At 42.6% G+C, this 21,842-nt stretch overlaps 1 protein-coding gene across 2 annotated transcripts; it reads right to left on the bottom strand.

The window, feature by feature from the left end:
* Positions 1-347: 347 nt before the first annotated feature.
* CRBN (cereblon) lies at positions 348-17,146 on the bottom strand. 2 transcript variants are annotated; one of them, XM_017827101.1, is made up of 11 exons: positions 17,048-17,146; positions 13,863-13,975; positions 12,668-12,870; positions 11,657-11,806; positions 9,716-9,878; positions 9,216-9,278; positions 8,712-8,796; positions 8,438-8,553; positions 6,413-6,477; positions 5,167-5,298; positions 348-3,928 (listed from the first exon to the last, which is right to left on the bottom strand). In XM_017827101.1, the coding sequence occupies exons 1-11, from the start codon at positions 17,112-17,114 to the stop codon at positions 3,745-3,747; spliced, it is 1,341 nt and encodes a 446-aa protein (XP_017682590.1). In that variant the 5' UTR covers positions 17,115-17,146; the 3' UTR covers positions 348-3,744. The 2 variants fall into 2 exon arrangements, with proteins under 2 accessions (XP_017682590.1, XP_017682591.1); XM_017827102.1 differs by having other exon boundaries at positions 13,863-13,972; positions 17,048-17,139.
* Between the last annotated feature and the right edge of the window lie 4,696 nt (positions 17,147-21,842).

Genomic DNA, 21,842 nt, shown 5'->3' with positions numbered 1-21,842 from the left:
CTCTGCCCTCCATCCATCACTGGTGACTTCCAGTAAGGCCAAGTCTGAGCTGGTTTAATCCCAGCTTGGCAGAGGGTCCTGCTACAAATCTCCAGTGCTCACGAAAAACAGCACAACCAGATGAGTCTGAAAGCACCTTCCTTACCGGTCCTGCTTGGAATTCTTGGGTTCAAACAGCTCCTTGAAAAACCATCTTGTGCTTCAGGGTTCCCCTCGGTCTGTGGAGCATCTCTGTTTGTTATCTTCCACAGGAATTAACCCCTGCTAAAAGGAAAGGGCATGAAAACAAAATAATCGCATTTTTAAAGCAAGCAGTGCCAGCTCGAGCTCTGGAAAAATGATGTTTGTTTGTTTGAGTAAACACTTTATATTTTACAGAGTATGGACTATTTAAATGTCAGAAGAGATGAAGCAGTTTGATACACACATGGTCAAGTAAAATACTTGCTCTACAACAGATTAGTTGATAATTAGTCTGTGCCAGTCCAGCCTGCACAGACTTTAAAGCCAAAACTCTTTCATTCCGCATGACTTTTGCAGCCAACCTGTTTAAAACACAACATAAACCCAAGCATTGCCTTTTTCCCATCCCAGCAATCAGCAAAAGAACAGGGGAGTTTTGAAACAAATTGAATTTTATTCTTTGCAAATGTTTGCAAGCAACAAGATTTGTCAGAAAAGTTGTCCCAAAAGGCAGAGAGAGGAAGAGTCAGAGAGGAGACAGGGCTGCCCCTCACCAGCCTCACAGAGCAATTCAAGGTGACAGTGGGAGGAACAAATGAACTGCAGCACGTACAAAAAGAGCATTATTATAAAACAAAGAGCATTTGAACATGTTTCAGACCCAGTGTGCAAATGGCCTATGTGGTTCTACCTGTTAATCAAAATATATGAAAACTGCAATATTACAGGCTCTGCTTGTGATGGTGCAACAATGGCTTGGGAATGAGTCTGTGCTCCATGTGCTGTGATCCCTCAGTCCTGCTGCCTGCAGGACACTCCTCCTGTCCCAAAGGGTGCACATCCCACCCCTTCCCTCCCCAGACACACACCAGCTCTTCCACAGCCCTGTTCCCACATCTCAGGGCAGAGGAGGATGGTGGCAGAGGAGAAAAATGATCCCTCTGGGGCAGCAGCCACTGGATTAATTCCTGCAGGAAGCTACAACCAAGGAATGGGGTAAATGTAGCAAATTATCCTAAAATGTCATCTCCTTTGCCTTAGCTCTCAAAAGCATACCATGTCCATATTTGTAACCATTTTCCATATCCCAACCTAAGAGTTTTCTCTTCAAAACAGAGAAAAGCACAGAAAACATGACCCAAGGTACAGAACCACCCCCAAGCCCCCACCCACCCTGGAAGCCACGTCCTGTACACTCTGCTCACTCACTGTGCTGGATTCATGGCAGGATTCCTCAGCAACCCACATCACACTTGTTTGCAACCTGGAAAGTGTCCTGGACTTCCACATGGCAAACATCACACAGGTCAGGCAGATGGAACAGCATCATCAACAAGGAAATGAAATTACTGCTAATTTTACTCCTGACTTACCTTGATTATATTAGCTTACATTTGATTATATACACACAATCCCAAAAATATGCCTATTTTGGATTCAAACAGTACCAACATAACAAGATTTTTAGTTGAGACAATCCAAAAGACTAATAACTCAAAGACCTTATGAAGTTCGGTGACAGCCGAGAAAATCCTTTTGAAAACCCCCTTCCCCATCCCCTCAGTGAGTATTCCAGTGGCAGCACAGGAAACCACCCTCAAACCTCCTGCCACCACCAAGCCCCCCTGAGGGTCATGGGAACAACAGATAGGAGGGATTTCGAGGGAAAAATAAACCAAGTCTACAGCCAAGGTGTGTTTGTGTGTGCAGGGTGTGAGGGGAGCCAGGCATGGTTCCAGTGGTTATCCAAGTGCAGAGGATCCAGAGCCTCCCTCTCACACCAGTGCTTGGCATTCCAGCCTTTTCAAAGCTTATTACAGAAACATAATCAAAATACAGAATGTTTTCTCCCAGAAAATGAGCCATCATTCACCCCCTATTTGTGCAGAGCTGTATCCCAAGCACTGCTTTTCACAGTCCACTGCTCCACAGAGCACTGCACACGGAATTAAACACGGAATTAAGGGTGTCTGAGGAGAACAAAGGAGAGCACAGAAGCACAGAGGTAGAAAGCTTCAGAGAACTAAATCTGAGTTACACAATCATCAGTTCCTACATACCTGGCATGACAAACACCTCAGCAGCCTCTCAGCATCCTGCAGGGTCACACCTGGGTGTTCCCAGCTGCAGGGACCACATTCCCACAGGAATCAGCTCCTTGTGGGACAAGCTTGGACTTGGCCCTCAACTGAAGTGCTCTGGCCTTGCTACATCTGGTGCCTGACAGAGAACAAGCAACTATCGGCTCATGTCTTAAACCTTAAGTAGTTTTGTGTCATTGCATTTAGCAAGTGAAGAAATAAAGAGTGAATGATAAAGCTTCACAAGAAAAACAAGTGAGTACGTGCACAAACACAGGGAGAAATCTCCAGCTTCCATCACCAGAGTGAATTCTGAGGGAAAAGCACCCCACTAAACCAGTGGCAAAAGCTGCCTCAGTTTGGCAGATAACGCTTCAGACAAAAAACCCCCCCCAAAACTAAAACAACAACCTACCAAAAAACAACCTCCCTCAAAACACTCTGCCTTCATCTGTTTTATTTAGAAACTTTTCCTCTTTGTAAGGTGATAACGTGGAATTTTACTTTATGATCTGTAAGTGCAAAAGAAAAAATAATTAAAGAGATGTTGCCTCCCCCTTGTCACGATAAATAGTCCTAAAAAATCCCCTCAGTGGCATGTTTTAGAGAGTCCTTCCCAGAATTCTGGATACCTCTGCTGGTAAACCTTTCCAGTAACAATTTTGACAAGTAACTGAAGCACATTCAACAGCAAATGACAATGTTGTTTCTGCCCTGGGACTGACCTGTGTATTTTTTATAAACAATTTAAAATTCAAGACTTCTAAAGTCAGAGAGACTAAATAGATCAGACAACCGGTAAGGAACAGACACTTCCCATGGGTTCCATCCCGTGAGGCAGCAGCAGCTCCTGCTTTTGCCCATTCCAGCACTGCCACCAACACTTAGATCAGCCAGAAATACTTCAGCCTTGTTCTCTCTTCCATGGTTATTCAGCAAATATCTGAGAAACAGCACAAGCAGAAAACCTGAAGTACTTCAGAGTCAGTAAAAGGGATTCTCAGCAAAACCACTTGTAAGTGTGTTATGGAAAATACTCTGCAGCAAGTAACTGGTATCTACCATCCCGGGGCTATTGCATAAATCACTCTGGTTATCCAGGATTTAGTTCCTGCCCATCTTCCTTCACTGCAAGTGGGAATTATACACGGAGAAAGTTCAGTCTCAGATCTGGCCACGTGGATCAGAGATTTCTTGGTGTCTCCTGTTTCTGTCCAGAGGGACCATCCTTTCTTAGTGTCTCAAGCCATCTCCTCTCCTCAGCTCTCCCTTTAAGGACTCAGCCTTCAGTCTCAGCATTCCTGAAGGAACAGAACACGGATGCACAGCACTCCCAAACGTGGTGACCCTGCCTGTTCCCTTGGATTGGTGAGTGTGGTTGGGGGTTCTGGGGGTTCTCAGGTCTAAGGAAGCATCAGAAGCAGAACTGAGCAGATGCATCTGCAGGAGCCCTGGCCAAGGCCCTCCAGGAGGTGACAGGTCACAGGCAGAGGATCGGGGAGCCCTCGTGGTCGGAGTCTTCCTCCCCCTCTGGAATGCGGGGCAGGAGAGCGGAGCGTGTCAGCCCCCAGAACTTCTGAGGGGACATTTCCTTCTTGGTGGCTGTGAACTTCCAGCCCATGTGGCTCCCACAGATCCTGCACTGGGCTATAGTCCAGGCATACCTAAAACACAAACCAAAAGGTTTCCTTTGGATGGAAGGAAAAGGCACTTTAAAAACACTTCATCGGCTAAGAAGTCCCAAGCTGGATTTGCAAAGACAATCCAGGTGCCCAATTCCCACCTAAAACCTTGCAAAGCTTAAAAAAATTAAGAAAAAAATCCCCACAAGCTCCCCACCCCCAAAGCAGCCTTCAAAGAGAGGAAGCAAAAACATTTCAGCAGCTGAGGAGATGCCGAGAGCCTCAAAGAAGGGTCAGAAAATGGTTCTCTGAGTAAATTACTTAATGGGAATAAAATGGATTTTTGCCCTGCTCTTCGAAAAACAGGGAACTGCACTTCCCACAGCAACAGAGCTTTTCTGTAACAGTTTTAAAGGGTAGAACATGAATATTTCAAAGCCCTCACAGAAGAGCTGAGAAAACACAAAAGGATGAGAAATATTAACTACAGGTATTAGAAGCCACAAGTTTTCTTCAGGGAGTGTTAAAATGTGCAAGTCTTGGGACAGAAATTCCACACACCCTCCACGTCACTGCCCAGTGCTATGTGACAATCCAGGGAAAAATCCTGGTCGTTATTAGGCAAACTTTTACATCTTGACAGTTAATTCTGCTCCTCTCTCAGAGAGACTGGCTCATTAAAAACAAAATAAAATCCGAGATAATCAGAGCAATACAAATGTAACTTTTAATTTTGCAAAACATTTATTCAGTTTTCAGAGCTAAAAAAAAAAGTATTTCAGTAGAATAAGTATATCCTACTAAAATACTTCTTAAATAAATAGTATAAATACAGAATAAATATATTCTATAAATATAGAATAAATATATTCTGAATCTATATATTCTGATTTTCATTTGCACTTTGTGCTGAAAGAAAGCTATGTGAAAACAATTATTTTAGTTGCAGCTTATACAAAACTATACACAAAGAAACTCCCAGACAACCAACTATTCATAAACTCCCAGATCACCAACTAGTGATCAGACTCTAAGCTACGTTTTAAGATCTGAAGATTTTCCTATTTTAAAAACATTAAAGATAAATTCTGTAAATATTTGATGCGATTTTTTTCATTTTATGCTGTGTTTTGAATAAGTCTGAATTTACTCCCTTGTTTTTCGTAGGAGTGAAACGATGACACGTGTTCAATAATTAAATATTTAACTACTCCACTGTCACAGAAATACATTCACATGGGAATTTCTGCCATTTCCTGGTAAAATCTGAGTGTTCTTACCCAGGGAACCAGCTGTGCTCTGTCGAGGGCCGTCCACTGAGGTTCAAATTGCAGGCTTTATATACAGTGAGGGTTTCATGGATGTATCCATGGGGATTCACATAGGCTGCCATGGGGCCACACAAGGATAAGCTGCAACACACAATTAATGGCAGCAGAGTTCAAGGAAAAATCAAAAAACAAACTCTGGCACATGCAAATAGAGGAGGGGGGAAAGTACCTTTAATCATATTATTAAAAACTGAAAGAAAATATTTAAAAATATTTAAAATAATTTAAAATGTCATTTGTCCCATTTTCTTAGAATTGCAGTGAGGTACATAATAGACTCATCAGTTATTTTACTTGCTGTTTTTTAATAGCAACTGCCAATAAAAGCAATTAAAATCTAACTAACAGTCAGAAAAATGTTCATTTATCACACCAACTTCTCCTCACCTTCTGTTAAAAGTACATCACATTGACACAGTAGGAATTGTGGCTTCTGCAATCCATTATTTGATTAGAAGATAAGAAATGGCTTTTAATTACCACATCAGCTCCTTATCACACTGATAAAGGAAAACTGTGGGGAGTCTTTGTTAAACCAAGACACCTTTTAACCTTCCCATTATCACAGGGGATGGGCTGATAGTCAAGATTAAAATAGTGACAAAACTGCCAGAAGCAGCAATTATTTGGGAAATCTACAGTCTCATTATTGTCAAACAAGGAAGATATTGTGTAGTTCAAATACAGAATGGGAGCATACTGTAGTTATTAGGGATAACCTGAAATTCTTAAAATAAAAAAGGGATCACAATACACCTTCCTTGCATGACAACACCCTGGGAGCCTATTTATATCACCCAATTAGTGCATTTTAATCCCCTGTTGACACATAAAAGTGATGATGGAAGGGCTAAGAAGTAAAACTTGGGATCTCATAAACTTTATTCAGAGACAACAGGATGGAAAAGTTTCATGTAGCACATTTCTATTTCAAATGCTTCAGTGCAAGGTGCTGGGTGTGTGGCACCACACTAAATTCTGTTACAATATACCCCAGATTTCCTCACTTTTTATTAAAAAAAAATTAAATAACCAGTTTTATTTTGTAAAGAAAACTCCCTATAAATATTTACTTCCATTTTATTCGAGCTGTGCAAAACACAGCAGTTATGAGACATGACCCAGCTGAACCTGCTTTGCTGTGCCAGGGTTTCTGATTCAAGAACCTCCCAAAGATGAAGAGCAATAAACTCACCTGAATATTTCATTCTTGGTAGTTATTTCTGTGTCTTGGCATTGCTTACAACAGAGAGATGTACACTTGGAAAGGGAAAAAAGAGGGTCAGTCCACTCATTTCCAGACACTTGGCAGCAGTGGCAAATAATAAACATGTCTCTCTCCTTCCCTCAGAACAGGCTTTGTAGCAATTATTTTGCTTCTCTGAGCAGCAGGCACTTAAGTTTTCTCTTTCTATGAAAGGATATTTTCTTCTATGCATTGTACTTATTTAAACGTTAATTACTATCTAAAAGACCACAATTTTTACACACACAGAGATCCACACACAGCCTTGTATTTGACTACACAGAGATAATAAATAAACGAGCCAACCTCCCAAGGTCTCGAAAAGCTAATTTAGAAAAAACAACCTTTGCTCTTCTAAACTGCAGCACAGAAAAGGCAGATGAGTACAAATGCAATCATTAAGTCTTTCTAAAAATTTCAGAGTACTGTAGATCAATGGGTTTAATTTCCTCACAAAAAATAGGTAAAACATATTGATCTTTCTCTGGGAGATTAGAACAGATTAATCCATCTTCTACAATTTCTAGAAAGTAGAACCAAGCAATTCATCACTGCCCAGAAAATAAGCATTTAACTCAGCTTAGTAAATTAGTGAATCAGCTCCTATTAATTTTCAGGAGGTGCAGTACTGCTTTTTAAGGGTAACACCTGTGAAATTCCCCCAAAATGATCCACTGCATTTTGGATTCAATTTGATATCAGTGAATCAATTTGATATCAAAGACAAAGGAAAATGGATCAGGCCTCAGATCAGTTATATTACTGGGAATTACATTCTGAACAAGCCAGAGCACCCTAAAGAACTCTGGCTGAAAAAAAGAATGGATTGGACCAAAATAGATGTTGTTGAAAAAGCTGTAAAAAGCTGTAAATGCACTCAGCAATCTCACACTATTACAGAACAGTTAAACACATTTACAGGCTAGAATGGCACATGTTGATGAAGGAAACACCTTTTTAGTGCAGGTTGACAATCAACTTTACCTTCTATTTTATGAGGGTAACGTTAGCCTTGTCACCTTGGAATTTATAGAAAATACAGAATGTACTGAACATGAACAATTCTCAGTAGCACCTGAATAGCAGAGTATTTTCAGAGTCCCTGACTCAAGAAAGATAAATGAAGTTTAATCTGGTTACAGAGCCTCAGGCAAAAACCTGCCCATTTCTGTCTCAGAATTTGGAGGAGATGTTTTCTGTCTCCACTCTCTGTATTTTCCCTTTTACATTTGTTGGTGCCTGAACTTTGGGAAGAGGAACAGCATTAAAATGATACTGTGGTTCTCTTTTCCTCAGAAACAGGCAGCACTTTTTAGGCAAAATTTCCACTGCTCTGTATCAAGCAGATAAACAATATTATTATTATTAATAAAGCATATATTACTATCAAGAAATGTACTGAATAAAAATAAAAAAATTAGAATATCACAAGGCCATGGCAATGGAAAGAAGGGAAGGGAAGACAAGTTTTTTAATATCATAACAAAGAATTACCTGACAAGTTAATACCTGTCTTTTGGAAAAAAATCCTCATAGTCCAATATTTAGATTGATACTCAAGAGATCAGCAGTACAAAGGTTTATCTTCTGCTACAAAATCCCCAGGTTTCCATGGCACACTGATCCTTGACTGCAGTGTCTGTATGGGGTTGTGATGTTCATAAGATGCTTATGAGCAACACTGGACTTACAGCACCATCTCTTGGCTAAAAAAAGTGCTGGGAGGCCTTGAAATAGTGTTTCTAACCAAAGCACATATTATTTGTTTCATGTTTGCTGCCAAACAAAATCCAGCACTGAGAGACCACTTTCCTTCTTGAGCAAACTTAAAGGGGAAGGAAGAAACAAGAGAAATTCACTCTCTAGAAGGATGAGCTGGAACATTAACAGGGTCTAGTCAGAGATTGTAACAGTCACTGCTATAATTCTTTATGGCAAGAACAATTTAAGGACAAGGAAAGCAAAAATACTCACTTTGTTCATAATGTCTAACTCGCAGCGGAGTCTCTGCACAGCACTGCCTATTTTGAGCAGCTGGATACGTAAAGCATCATCAATGGGCAGGCAGGCAGCAACTCTGTAAGAAAAATCTGGAAATGAGAGACCAGCAGGTCTGTTAGAATTCAACAGAGAAACCAAACCCACTACTCCTGCTTACTCTGTAAAAGGCAATTATCTAAGCTGTGTTCTCATAGGAAATTAAAATAATAAAGCAAACTCGAGTTTGGAAAAATCAATAATTTCCTACCTATTGGGTTTGTTGGAAGAGATTCATCTTTAAGGTTTTCATCCCATTCATGTAGCTGCCTCTTGACTCTTTCCATCAAGGTTTCCTTTTGTTAGAAGAAAAGCCTAATTTAAATACATAGGTATTTCTGGTTTCTTAGGAAAAAAAAAAGGGAAGCAAAATGTAGAGTAAGGTATTTTCCCTAAGTGGACATGAGCTTTTAAGACTTGCAATAATTAAAGAATCATTTTGTATCTACATATTTTAACTATTTTTTCTCTGAGACAACACAGTAGGAATCAGAAGCTCCAAAATCCACCCCAAAAACATGCTCCAGAAGGAGGGAACAACCATACAGAGGGGGAAGCCCTCCCTGATCTTTTCACACTGCACTGAAAAGTATAAAGTGCTTTAAAATGTAACTTATGAGTCAACAAAATTAAAGCTTTTATATTATCCAATCCTTAGATAATACAGCCATAAAACTAACTGAAGGTTGTTTGATAATACACAGGGTGGACTTACAGCATCATACAGAGAGTAGAGCCAGGGAGGCCAAGATGTCAAACTGGCACAGTGGAACTTCCTCTGAAAGCAAACCCAGAAACATTAATTCTTTAACACAAGGAAATTTTAGGGGCAGAAGATTTCAAGGTAACTTCCCTTCTACATGTCAAAAACAGTGGGTTAAATAATAAATCCATATATAAACTGCCACAAGTTGCCCAGAGAAGCTGTGGCTGCCCCATCCCTGGAAGTGTCCAAGGCCAGGTTGGATGGGGCTTGGAGCAACCTGGGATAATGGAAGGTGTCCCTGCCCATGGCAGGGGGTGGCACTGGATGGGCTTTGAGGACCTTCCCAATCCAAACATCCTGTGATCCTATGAAAAGCAGGATGTTGGCATCTCCCTTCCCCGTTGTGCCTCCTCCTCTACGGATGAACAGATGGAATTTTATATTGATTTTCAAAACACCATCAGAAATGAAAAAAAAACCTCAACCAAACCCACGGAGTAACTTCTAACCTTCTGGTACTTCTGCCACCACTGCCGGATGGCTCGGTCCTGCCAGGAGGAAGGCTTGGGAGAGGGGAACACGTGGCACCTGCTGAGGGACTGCAGCTGCACTGCTGCCATCGTGGAGGGTAGCACTCGCTCAGGAAGGATCTGCACTTTGGCCTGCTGGATTCTGAGAGAAGAAAGAAACGGGTGAGGAGTACACACAGATCCAGGAGGTTAAAAACTGCACTGGACTGCTTGTAGAACGTAGGTTTGGGTAATAGATTAATCACTACACAGTAGCACAGAATTTAAGCAGCAATCCATTCCATCACATTTTTTTTGTCTTTATATTTTAGAGCACTGTTGGAATTGCTGTGGACAGAAATATATATTGTTGGGATTGTGGCGGACAGAAATACAGATTGGCAGTGGCAACGCAGCAGAATATTCCACCATCTCAGCACTATGTATTTAGATTTTTGTCTCCTCAAGTTCCTTTTGGTACAAGCCAGTATTCAGCTCTCACATCTCAAACCCTCAAAAGGTGGTTCAGCTGAAATACAGTTTGCTATCTTCAAACCACAAAAGCTTATGTGCTCAGCCAGAGGTCAGAATCAGCAGAAATAGGATACAGACTCTGATCAGCTTTTAATATCCCACCATCAAATCCCTATTCCACAAAGAGTTCAGCTTATGTTGTGTAGCTACTAAGAATGCTGCCCAGGGGAAAGACTTCACTTTTTATCAGTATTATGCAGCAGAAATACTGAAATATTGAGGTGTGTGTCATTACAAATTTCCAATTTTATTAGAGGGACAACACTGAACTGGTAACTTACAATAAATTATAAACTGATGTTTTGCCATAAGCACTTAATCAGAAAAACCAAGAATTATGGAAATGTTTCTCTTGCTCAGAAGCTCTGGACACTGAATCCTCAGTACTGCCACCATGTGTCCAAGCAGTGGTTTTCCTGAGCTGTAAAATTTGGAGTGTGTTATTTGTAACCAAAGGTTACACAGTGACAAACAGCAAGCAGCACAGGTATTCTTAATTTCTTCAGCTGCAGGTCATAAAAGCATAAAAATGCTGAGTCCTGGCTGCTCCCAGGCCTCTTCCTAAAGCAATGCCACTATAATGAACAGCAGGATACAGGTGATTAGCTTCAGATTTACAGATTTAGAGTAATACTTTATAAGCTTTGCAGAAAAGATTGCAGAAACCTCTAAAAATTGTGCTAAGAATTGTCACATGCTCACAGGATCAACGGCTGGAGCCTGCACCTCTGGACAGTGACAATGACAGAGGCTCATAACAGAGGGCATGATGTCAAAGGAAATGAGAAAAGACTCAGCACATTCTTACTAAATGTTAAGTATCTTATCCATTTGTATAAATGGACAAAGGTATTAATTACATAATATGATAAAAACAGTCAGAAGAGCTTCCAAATATCACAGGGATCCCACTGGAACATGGAAAAGGACTAGGAAATAGGAGAATACTCCTATCAAATCTAACTTGAGTGTGTCTGACAAGTACATGAAGAGAGTTGTCAAGCAATAGCAGGAGAAGCAGCACATTTTTATCAGTGAAGTCTCAGTGAACAGAAAGGAAGAGTAAGACTTGCTGAAGGTCAGGATGTACTAAACTGTGACAATGGTTAAGCTGAACAAGATTCAGGATTTGAGAAACTGAAAATGATGGGCTGCTTGCAGTTAGCAAAAACAAAGATCCTGGTTTCATAGTCAAATATTTATGCACAAATCTCAGTGGGCTTTTGGTTTACCAAGGAAAAAATGCCAGAAGTCCTTAATAACCAGAGAAGCTGCTGACTAAGCATTCAATTACTATCTATAGTAATTAGACAACTGTGTGACTGAAAGGGCAGCTGCATCTGCAGTAAAATGTAAAGTTTTGGGGAGACAAGGTTTGCAGTAAGTAGAATTAAACAAATGTCTTACCCATCTGACTGTGTTCTTATTTCAAGCACCTTGAACCTCTGCCTTCCTATTGCTTTCACCTTGACTGTTTCAATTCCATATTCCTGCTCTTCTCTGTAGGCATAGATTTCTGCTGTTGTTCCAAAATGTGCTTCCCTTTCACGTACGTTACTAAAATAACAGAATCAAAGATAAATTTAATCAATTACCCACCCTCCAAACAGCTCATTCAAATTCCAGGAGTCAGTCTGCCTGCACTGACTATACATAATGAGTCTTATCAAAAAAGTAATTTTGGTTAAATGCTTTCAAGTAATCACAATTATTTTTCCTTAATTCCTTAATTTAGTTTTAAAAGCAACTTCTAATTTATTTTTTTTTTTTTTTTATGGTTGGGGTTTTTTTGCCAATTAACTTGGTTTTATTTTAGGGTCTACAAGTGACATTCTAGGAGCACAGGCACAGTGTATCTGCCTCTCAAATGCAGACACTTAAAGGACCAACATTCTTTAGATGGACTTTATAAAAATAATTGTTACCACCTCCCACATAATTAAACCATAGTAATCTTGGGGGAGGAAGAGGGAAAAAAATTCCCAACTTCTTTTGGCACTGATTAGCCTTCATCTTTTCTGCTTTTTTATCACCTCCTGTGTCCCAACTCTACCGTGAAACATTTGTCTGTGCTTGTTAATTTATACACAAAACAAGCAACAATACAGCTCTCAAAACAAGAACGAGATTTTTCCACTTCAGGTCCTGGCTTATTCTTTAAGCAAGATGGAACAGTTTCCAAAATGAAGAGGATGCTCAAACAAGGAAGCAGATCAGCACTCGCTGTTTCTCTACACAAAAACGTGATGCTGTCAAGCACCAACCCGGCGTGACACGACAACCTCGTGACACACTAAAAGGCAATTTTGGGCAAACAATCTCAACGTACAACTTGTTATTCAGCACAGAACCAATGCAACCACCTGCTTTTGGTTTGGTATCCAAAGAAACAGCGCTCCAAGTGCCTGTGTGCTGTACCTGTAGGCGAGCACGGCGAAGGTCCTGTCCCTCTGGATTAAGTTGCGCACCATGCTGACCTCCTGCGGGTGGAAGAGCTGCAGGGGCAGCGTCTGCCCCGGGATCAGCATCACCATCACGTGGGGCAGCACCGGGATCACCTGGCAGCTGTCGTCGTCGTGGACCGTCCTCCCGTGGAACTCCTCCATGTCGGAGCCTAAGTACTGGGAACAGGGCAAGGACAGTCAGAGAAGGGCCTGGGGGTTTGCGGGAAGGACGTGGAGGTGGTGGAGGCACCGAGGTGATCGGAGGGATGGAGCAGCTCTGCTGGGAGGAGAGGATGGGAGAGCTGGGATTGTTCAGCCTGGAGAGGATTCACGGTGAGCTATGAGGAGAGGCTGAGGGAGCTGGGGGGGCTCAGCCTGGAGAAGAGGAGGCTCAGGGGAGACCTCCTCACTCTCTACAACTCCCTGCCAGGAGGGGGGAGCCGGGGGGGGTTGGTCTCTTTTCCCAGGCAACCATCAGCAAGACAAGAGGGCTGGGTCTTCAGCTGTGCCAGGGGAGGTTTAGGTTGGATATTAGGAAGAATTTCTTTCCAGAGAGGGTGCTCAGCCATTGGAATGGGCTGCCCAGGGAAGTGGTGGATTCTCCGTCCCTGGAGGTGTTTAAGGACAGACTGGATGTGGCATCAGTGCCATGGGCTGGGAACCACAGCGGGGTTGGATCAAGAGTTGGACTTGATGATCTCAGAGGTCCCTTCCAACCCAGGTGATTCTATGATTCCATGAATTGTGGCCTTTCAGTGCCTGAAGGAGCTGACAGGAAAGATGAGGAGAGACTGTTTACAAGGGATGGAGTGACAGGACAAGGGGAATGGCTTCACACTGCCAGAGAGTAGGGTTAGATGGGGTATTAGGAAAAAATTCTTTATAACAGGAGTGGGGAGGCCCTGGAACATGTTGCCCAGAGAAGCTGTGGCTGCCCCATCCCTGGGAGTGTCCAAGACCAGGCTTGGAGAATCCGGGATAGTGGGAGGTGTCCCTGCCCATGGGACTCAATGAGCTTTAAGGTCCTTTCAGTCCAAACCATTCAATGATCTTATGATTCTATGAAACTAAAATTAAGTGTTGGGCTTAAGAACATTACAACAGAACCACACAAACCCAATCCAAACCTCTTCAAGATGTATTTAATGGACAATATATAAAAAACATACCATATGTGATGTGGGCAAACTGGTATCAAAATTAATGACGTTTGGCTTTTCTGCATCTTTACTATCTTGGTCTTCCACTTCCATTTCATTGTCATCTTCTTCCTCACTCTCTGCTAAGAAGCACAGACAGAGTATTGTGTAGAAATCAGTCAGCAAAGACTAAGAGACTGAAAAAAATCAGAGAATGAGGGAAATGCATTCAATATTCCCAGGCTACAACCTGGCACAGGGAAGCAACCTTTATATGTGTAAACTCAAGAAAAATAATTTTCTTGCTGTATACAGGAAAATCATTATTCTACAGAAAGGCTCAAACGCTGGCAATTTACTTTTGAAAAGCTAAAGAATGACATTTTTGGAAGAAAATAATAAACAAAGGCTGTCAGTGCAGATTTTCCCTGCAGTAGTACTTCTTTATCTCAGTTCTAAAGGTCTTCTGTCTGTACACTGGGTTTCCAGATAACTTAATTTCTCGCAGGATGCTGAATGCAGTGTTTGAAGCAGTACAAACCAGAACAATAAAAATAAGCAATGTGAAGCTGTGTATTCATGCAGGGACTCCTGCTGGTATTTTAGACAATTTAACTGCTGTCAGGCTCTGCTGTGTGTACAAAACAAACACACAAACCCAGCAAAGGCAACTCCTAAGGAAGCAAATTACATGACTCCAAAAGATTTCAGGTATAAAACAGTATTTAAAAATTACTTTTTCCTTCCTATTTCTCAGTTCCAGATGTTGATCTTAAAATCACTTTCAGCAAGAGGACAGTTAAAAAATTATGTTTTATTTTGGAAACATAAACGGTGCACTTATCTGTATAAAATCTGTATAGATATTCTAAAATAAATTAAAAACATAGTGAAATAATAAAAAATATTATGTCTAAAATGCTGGTTTCACTGTCTGTTCTGTGCATTCTCATACAATGTGTGCCTGCAAATACCCAAACCAAACGCAATGCAATGATCACAAATTTATATCTGCTTTATCTGACCCTATTTCTTTGAACACAAACACTATTTATACACCATATTATATCTAAAATAGATGTTATCATAAACCAATCTGCAGGATTTTTACACCAGGAGCTGCTGGGTAATGGATAATCCCAATGGTGCTGAAAAACATCATTTAGATGTTGAAAGCTATTACAAGATAAGCAGAAAAATATCTTAACAGCAGCCTGTCTGGTTGCCTGCCTTTGCAACCAGTATATTCTTAAGAAATAATCCAGAGCTGAAAATTTAAAGGGTGGAGTGATTAACTGATCTGAAGGGTTCTGTAGGTAAATCTTACAAAAGAAAGGTGCTGCAGAACAGAAGAATCTTCCTTAAGAAAGGGGAGCACCACTAATTTTACTATTTCTGAGAGTGGGAAGACAAGAGAACAGTGAAGAACTATAAGCTGGTTTTGGAAAACCTTTCCTTTCCTTGTTTGGCCTTCACACACATTTGTTAAATAGTCAATAGTCTTCTTTCTGCTCCACCTCATTTTTCTTTTAATAATGCCTACTTTATAGAACCTGCTCCTATGGATCCATCCTATATTTTATTTAGCTCAACAAAAATTATCCAGCGTGTCAGAAAAGGAGGTTACAGGCTCTCTTTGGTATTTTACCTAATTAAAATATTTTAAGCAATGAGACATCATCTTCCTAATTATTGTTAAAAATATTCCATTTCTACATGAAATTTTCTTCTATCATATTCAGTTAGGAACCCTGACTGTGAACGATTGCAAAATGCTTAAGATGTAAAAAAACTGCCATTATTTTGCTTAGTTTGATATGGAGGGAAAGAGCAGGAAGTTTTTGCTTGGTTCTGGGGCAGCAGTGCCAGATGGGGGGAAGGAAAAAACCCATAATATTCTGCTTTTCCATGTGCTCTCATCCAGCTGGATCCATCACTAGCAGGTCGAACAGTCTTTTAGAGCGAGGCCATTCCCCTTGTTCTGCTGAAGGCAGAAGGAATTAACAGCAGTTGATTAGAAAGAACTGCCTGCCCTGCAAACTTTTGCTGGTTCTTGCCAAAAACGCACAGTGGCTGCTGTGTGGTGGCACAGGAACGATGACTCATTTCACTGCAGCAGCACCAGCGAGCGGCGAAAAAAACACCACCGGCGTCTTCACCCTCACCACAGGGACAGCAGGGGGGAGGCAACACAGCCTGCAGCTTTACACCCCTCACTCACTATACATTTATTATTATTATTTTTTTAGACTTCCAGCACGCGGGGACAAGGGAAAGGCAAGTGCCGAGGGGACCCTGCAGGACAGGACTCACGTTCCCCTCATGGCACATCAGGCATTCCCAGAAGCTCCCGTTCCACCCTCGACGCCTTTGTGCATAAATATGAACCTCATAACAATGTAATCCTATTAAGGCCGTACTTCCTAAAATATTCAGGGAATATTTTCATATTATTTAAAATATACAGGCCTAAAATGCTCATAGTATTTCCTGCCATAGGAAGTGACTTTGGTTACTGGCAGGACTTACTGCTACTTTCTCCTCTACATGCTTATTCTGAAATAATGTTTTTTTCCAGTTTAGCACGAGCTGCTTCCCAAAACCATACGATCTCCTGCCACTTTGGAGGCACTATATGCAGAAAAACGCACATTATTATGCAATAAGTACGCGTAAAGAGGAATTACAGTGGGGTGCGTGCACAGATAAGCCGGGCTGTCCCACACACCCCAGCACAAACACTGCCAAAGCCTGCACAGCACATGGGGCACAACGCTGCCCTCCAGCCTCTTGCTTCCCTGCTTACTAACGGCACTGGGGAGCATTTAAATGCAGTGGAGACCTTCTAAAACACATGTATTCCTCAGACTTTGCTTGGTTTCTGAATGTGCAGAGAAATGTCCGGTTTGCCCAATCTGGTGGAAACCCCACAGCGCGTTTCGCCCCAACGCCCCCGACCGAGTATCCCTCCCTCCACCGCACATTTATGGACTCGGTGGATTTATAAGAGCCCAGGCCTTACAAAAGCAGGATTTGCGGCTCCACCGCCCAAGGTTCGCCCTCCACCCACCGGGAGCGCCCACAGCTGCACAGCCCAGCACCCCCGGCCACGCACCGCTCCCCTCACGGCCCCTCCGCCCTGCCCGCTCCGCTCATTCCCCTCACATCGCCCTCAGCCCTTCCCTTCGCCCCTTCCCCCCGGCCCCGGCCCCTACCGGGCACCAGCTGGAGGTGGTTCCCCATGTTGTTCCGCGGCTCGCCGCCTCCCTCCTCGGCGGCCATCGCTGTTTACCCGGAGAGGAGCCTGGGAAGCGGCCGGGGCGGGGCAGCAGGAGGAGCCGGAGCCGTGGGCTGGGGGTAGCGGGAGTTTCGCCGACCTGCGGGGCTCCCACCGACCGTGGGGAAGTGGTGCCGTGTCCCCCGGGAGGGACAGTCCCTCCCGGCCCTGGCGGTGCCGGGGACAGCGGGCCCCTGCCCTCCCCAGAGGGCACGGCCATGGCGGACCCGGTTACCCGGTTAGAGCCTCCGGGCTGGCACCTGCTGCGGCTCCCGAAAGCGCCTCAGTGCCCGAGCCCGGCTTTGAGCCTGGCACAGGGGCTGGATGCGGATAAAATCACATGGATGGAGCCTGTTGGGTAAATGGCTTGAGAAAGAAGCCACAAACACACCGATGAGTTAAAAATCAGTACAAGAGAGACGTGGAGCGGGTGCAGGGAAGGGCCGGGGAGATGGGGAGGGCACTGGGGCATCTCTGCTGTGAGGGGAGGCTGAGGGACCTGGGGCTGTTCAGCATCGAGAAGAGATGACTGAGAGGGAGTCTTATCAGTGCACACAAATGTTAATTATTTAATTATTAAAATTATTAAAATTATTAATTAAGGGCCAGTGCCAAGAGGATGGAGCCAGGCTCCTCCCGGTGGTGCTGATCAGCAGGACAAGAGGCAACACGCTGAGACTGATGCCCAGGAAGTTCCATCTGAAGCTGAGGAAAAAGTTGTTTTCTGTGCAGTGACAGAGCACTGGAACACGTTGCCCAGCAAGGGTGTGGAGTCCCCTCACTCCAAGGATCATCTGGGCACAGTCCTGTGCCATGTGCTCTGGGATGACCCTGCTGGAGCAGGGAGGTGGGACCAGATCACCTCCAGTGGTTCCTTCCAACCTGCCCCATCCTGTGGCTGACTCTGTGTTATTTCTGCGATCCCAGCAGAGATTCCTGAGGGAAACCAGGTCTCGCTGGTGTGCCAATGTGAGCTGGACAGGCACCAGGGGAGGCTGAGATGACCCGCGTGGTTTGTGGGACAGACCTCAGTCCTTGTGGAGTTTCATTGCTTTCCCCTTTGAATAACCCCAAACAAACCTGCCATATAATGACTCCAGGATTTCTCCCTTTCTATTACAACATTTACTTTTTCTGCTGTTGGCAATGTTTATTACAAATCACTAAATTCCATACGGTGCTCCTGAGCATTTCACAGTTGCTTTATCTCAGCCCTGAGATTGTTTTGTCCCAAAAAGGCCTTTTTTGCAGGGCAGAATTCTGCACTTTCTGCTTTTCTCTTGAGTATCTCCCATTTCAGTTCAGCAACAATATTCTCCCTGGACCAGTGACAGAGGAAACCAATGATTAGCCAGCAAGCAAAACACTAATTTTTATATTTTTTTCAATCAGAATTAAAACGTTTTAGAGAAGCACATTTAAAAGACAAATAGCACTCTAATTTCCTTACCATCACGGGTGGGAAATTCCAAAATAATCACTATCTATACTGACCTGAATGTGCCTTTAGAGCAACAATCACTACCACATTTGCCAAATGAGGAATGTAGCACATGCCCATGATGATACATTAAGCATTTATAAGAATACAATAATCACTGAAATGATTAAGTTATGATTCCATAAGTTTTTGTGCATTATCTCAGTGTAATATGCCCAATTGCAGGGTATTGTATCTGTTTATACACCATAATAAAAACAATCAAATGTTTTTGTTGTCAGGCTGGTTTGCAGCCTGGCCAACTGAAGTATTAAAAAATTATATGAGCCACTTCTCCACACCCTGGGGTTTCATTAAAAAAGTTAGGCTACATATACTTCTCTTAATATGCTAATCTATTTTGATTTCTGTTGGTTTTTTACTGGATTGCTGGGGGTACATTTAAATCACACTTTTAAGCTTGTTTCTGAACTCTCGAGGGACAGAGCTTATTTTTGTCGTGGCTCATGAGATTCTCCAATAATTCCATGATTGAAAGAACTGAGGTTTCTTTTAGGAAGCACTAAATTCAATAAAAATCGTAATAAAATGATAAGTAGTGGAAACCCAGGATTTCCCTCTCTCTTATTTTGGATGCTATTGCATCTCTTTATGACCTTAACCCTGCTAAGAGCTGTATCTGTGAGCACATTAACTCCAGCTACTGCCTTAAATCTAAATCCACCCCCCAAACTGGGCATTAGCTATAATTTAGACTTTGACTAAGATTTACAGACATCACTATTCACCAGGTTTTCCTACAGGGAAAGACACTGAAGACACTGTGAGGACTTTTTGGTGAAGATTTTTCTTGACATCTGTGACTTCTGTCAAGTAGGACGTTACCATCAGGATGTTTATTGAATACACTAAGGTATAATTCATTTTTAGGTTTTTAAATTAAACCTGCTAGGAAACACATTTAACATATCAATATTTATATTTATTATCACAAAAAGCTGCCATTAGTTTGAAGAGTCATTAAGGTCACACTTTAATCCCTCCCAGCATGTGGTGTGTTCCCAAATGGAGACTGGAATCACTGGGAGTTGTTTGCTATTCCTCCAGGTCAGGTTATAAACGGAAAGCAGCAGGTTGCAGACTGAAAAGCAATGTGTCAATCCCAAGTTATTTGAGTAAATTTGGCGAGGGCAAGGCTATGTATATCCCAGAGTCCCTCAGTTAATCTGGTCAGTGCCAATCTGTCTGAGGGTCCCCAAATTACTGTAATTTAGATGAAGTCAGAGCACTCCAATGTGATGAAGGGCTTTTTGCTTTGGAGCAGCTGCTTCTCACAGATACACCCAGACAGCTGGGGTGAACTTTGCTTCTGGAAACAGCACTCCTAAAATAAAATGGAAGTTCAGATACCATGCCACCAGTCCTGGGGGGTTTCATCCCCAAATTCATGTCATCTCCCATGGCTGGTTGGGAATACTGGCTAATTGCAAAGTGGTTCTTGGTTAAACTCTGAGTAGTTTGGAGGCAGAGGACATTAATCACCTTTCCAGAAGAAAAAGGAACAAAGAAAAGGACAGCAGTGCAAAAGATACTGAGAATTTAATTTAGTGTTAATTTAGTTTTCATCCCAGGTCATACTCAGGATGGGGAAAGCAAAGACTTGAGTGCTGGTTACCTGTCCTTGTGCATGAGTTACAAGTGCAGTTCTCAACACAAGGTGTCTGCAAACAATTCCCAGCCTCCCCTTGTCAGTCATTCCAAGCAGGATATATGCTCTACCAAAAACACAGCTCAACCCCCCCAAAATATACCATTTGGTCAGTTTGTTATTTAACCACAGTACTTTCCCTCCCATATTCCCACTCCTGCATCCACTATGCTCGGAAGGAAAACTGTGTGACTGGTAAAAAGATAAAAGAGGAACTCAGAGCAGCTCTACTGACAAAATCTTTGCCGTGTAAAATTCCAAAGCTCCTTTACATCCCTCAGCTCCCTCTCCTCTCGGCACTAGTTGAGAGAAAAGTTGTCAGAATGTATAAGCAGCCAATGCCCTCCCTCATTCCCACCTACATACCGGAATTCAGTGGAAAACTAAATTAATTCCCTCCTTTGCTGGAGGGAGAGGCACTAGATGGTGCTGTAACATTCACTTTTGCAGGATTTCTCTGGGAGAATTACTCAGCTCTGCTGCACTGGGAGCTTTGGGGGTTCTATTTATAGGGGATTCACAGCAAACGATGGAAAAGTTTGATCTCAGACCTTTTTTCTTTTAAATGAGGGGTCTGTGTGTTTCTACAACACACAGCTTTGACTGGGCTGTTTAAAAAGTAGTCTGTTTAGGCTAATTAAACCAGCAAAAGTCCTGTGTACGTGTGCCATTGATTTCTCCCCTGCCAATAAATTGGCTTGTTATCCACCCAAACCCGCTGCTGTAGGCAGAACAAAGCAATTTGTCCAAGTATTCCAAAATAAAAAGTGACTCCCAACCTTTAAAAGATCTATTCAACACTGACAGGAAGAAAGCAGTTACAGGACAAAAAGAAAATCCGTACTTTGGACGTGAAAAAAGCCAATTACAAAAAATATGTGACACCATTTTTGTACCAACAACCAGGCAGCCCCAAAACTAAAGACACTCCATGTGTCATGTCCACATGGCCAAGGAAATTCCTGGATTTTCAAGTTACCAGTGGAACTTATTACTCCCTCTGTAACCACTTTGTTGCACAAATTAGGGTAATGCAGGTGTTACCTGTCAGTTTAGGCACCAAGCAAACAGGGGAAAATTCCTTTATCTGAATGTAAAACCAGCCCAGATCTGAATGTAAAACCAGCTGTCAGCTCTGTTTACACCAGATTTGCCATCCCAAAGCTACTAAACCATCAGAGTTGTCCATTTCAATATTAAATGTACTCTCAGAGAACACAAACCACGTGAGGTGATTCCAAAAGCATAAAAATCTGTGATGGAGAGAACTATTGTAGAATAAGTGTGGTTGGACAACAGCTGGGGAGTTAAAGAGCAGCAGAGGAGCAGTTTATCCCAAACCAGCTCGTTCTTGCCTCAGTTGGCGTTGTGGTAAGAACAGGGAATATTTTATGACTCTCTGCTATCTGCTGGTGACAAAGGAGCAGCTCTGAATCTGCAGAAGGCCCCAGACAAAGAGCCCATTAGCCAGACATGCCAGTTACTGTGCAGGGAAGCAAATTGTCTTGCCAGGGAACCCCGGCCAAGTAACAAACTGTTTGGCACATGTGCCAAGCCCATATTCAGCACAAGTGATGGGCAGCG

This window comes from Lepidothrix coronata, unplaced genomic scaffold (genome assembly GCF_001604755.1).
Source record: "Lepidothrix coronata isolate B3197 unplaced genomic scaffold, Lepidothrix_coronata-1.0 Scaffold134, whole genome shotgun sequence".
Lineage (NCBI taxonomy): Eukaryota > Metazoa > Chordata > Aves > Passeriformes > Pipridae > Lepidothrix > Lepidothrix coronata.
Note: the sequence above shows the minus strand (reverse complement) of the source record. Positions and strands in the feature narration are given on the sequence as shown.

What these genes read in the sequence shown, in the direction of transcription:
- CRBN (XM_017827101.1), bottom strand. Translation starts at nt 17,114, where the DNA reads ATGGCCGCCGAGGAGGGAGGCGGCGAGCCGCGGAACAACATGGGGAAC. An exon ending in AGTTAGACATTATGAACAAA is followed by an intron (nt 6,478 to 8,437) that starts GTGAGTATTTTT and finishes TCCCTTTCCAAG; the next exon opens with TGTACATCTCTCTGTTGTAA. An exon ending in ACCAAGAATGAAATATTCAG is followed by an intron (nt 5,299 to 6,412) that starts GTGAGTTTATTG and finishes TGTGTGTTGCAG; the next exon opens with CTTATCCTTGTGTGGCCCCA.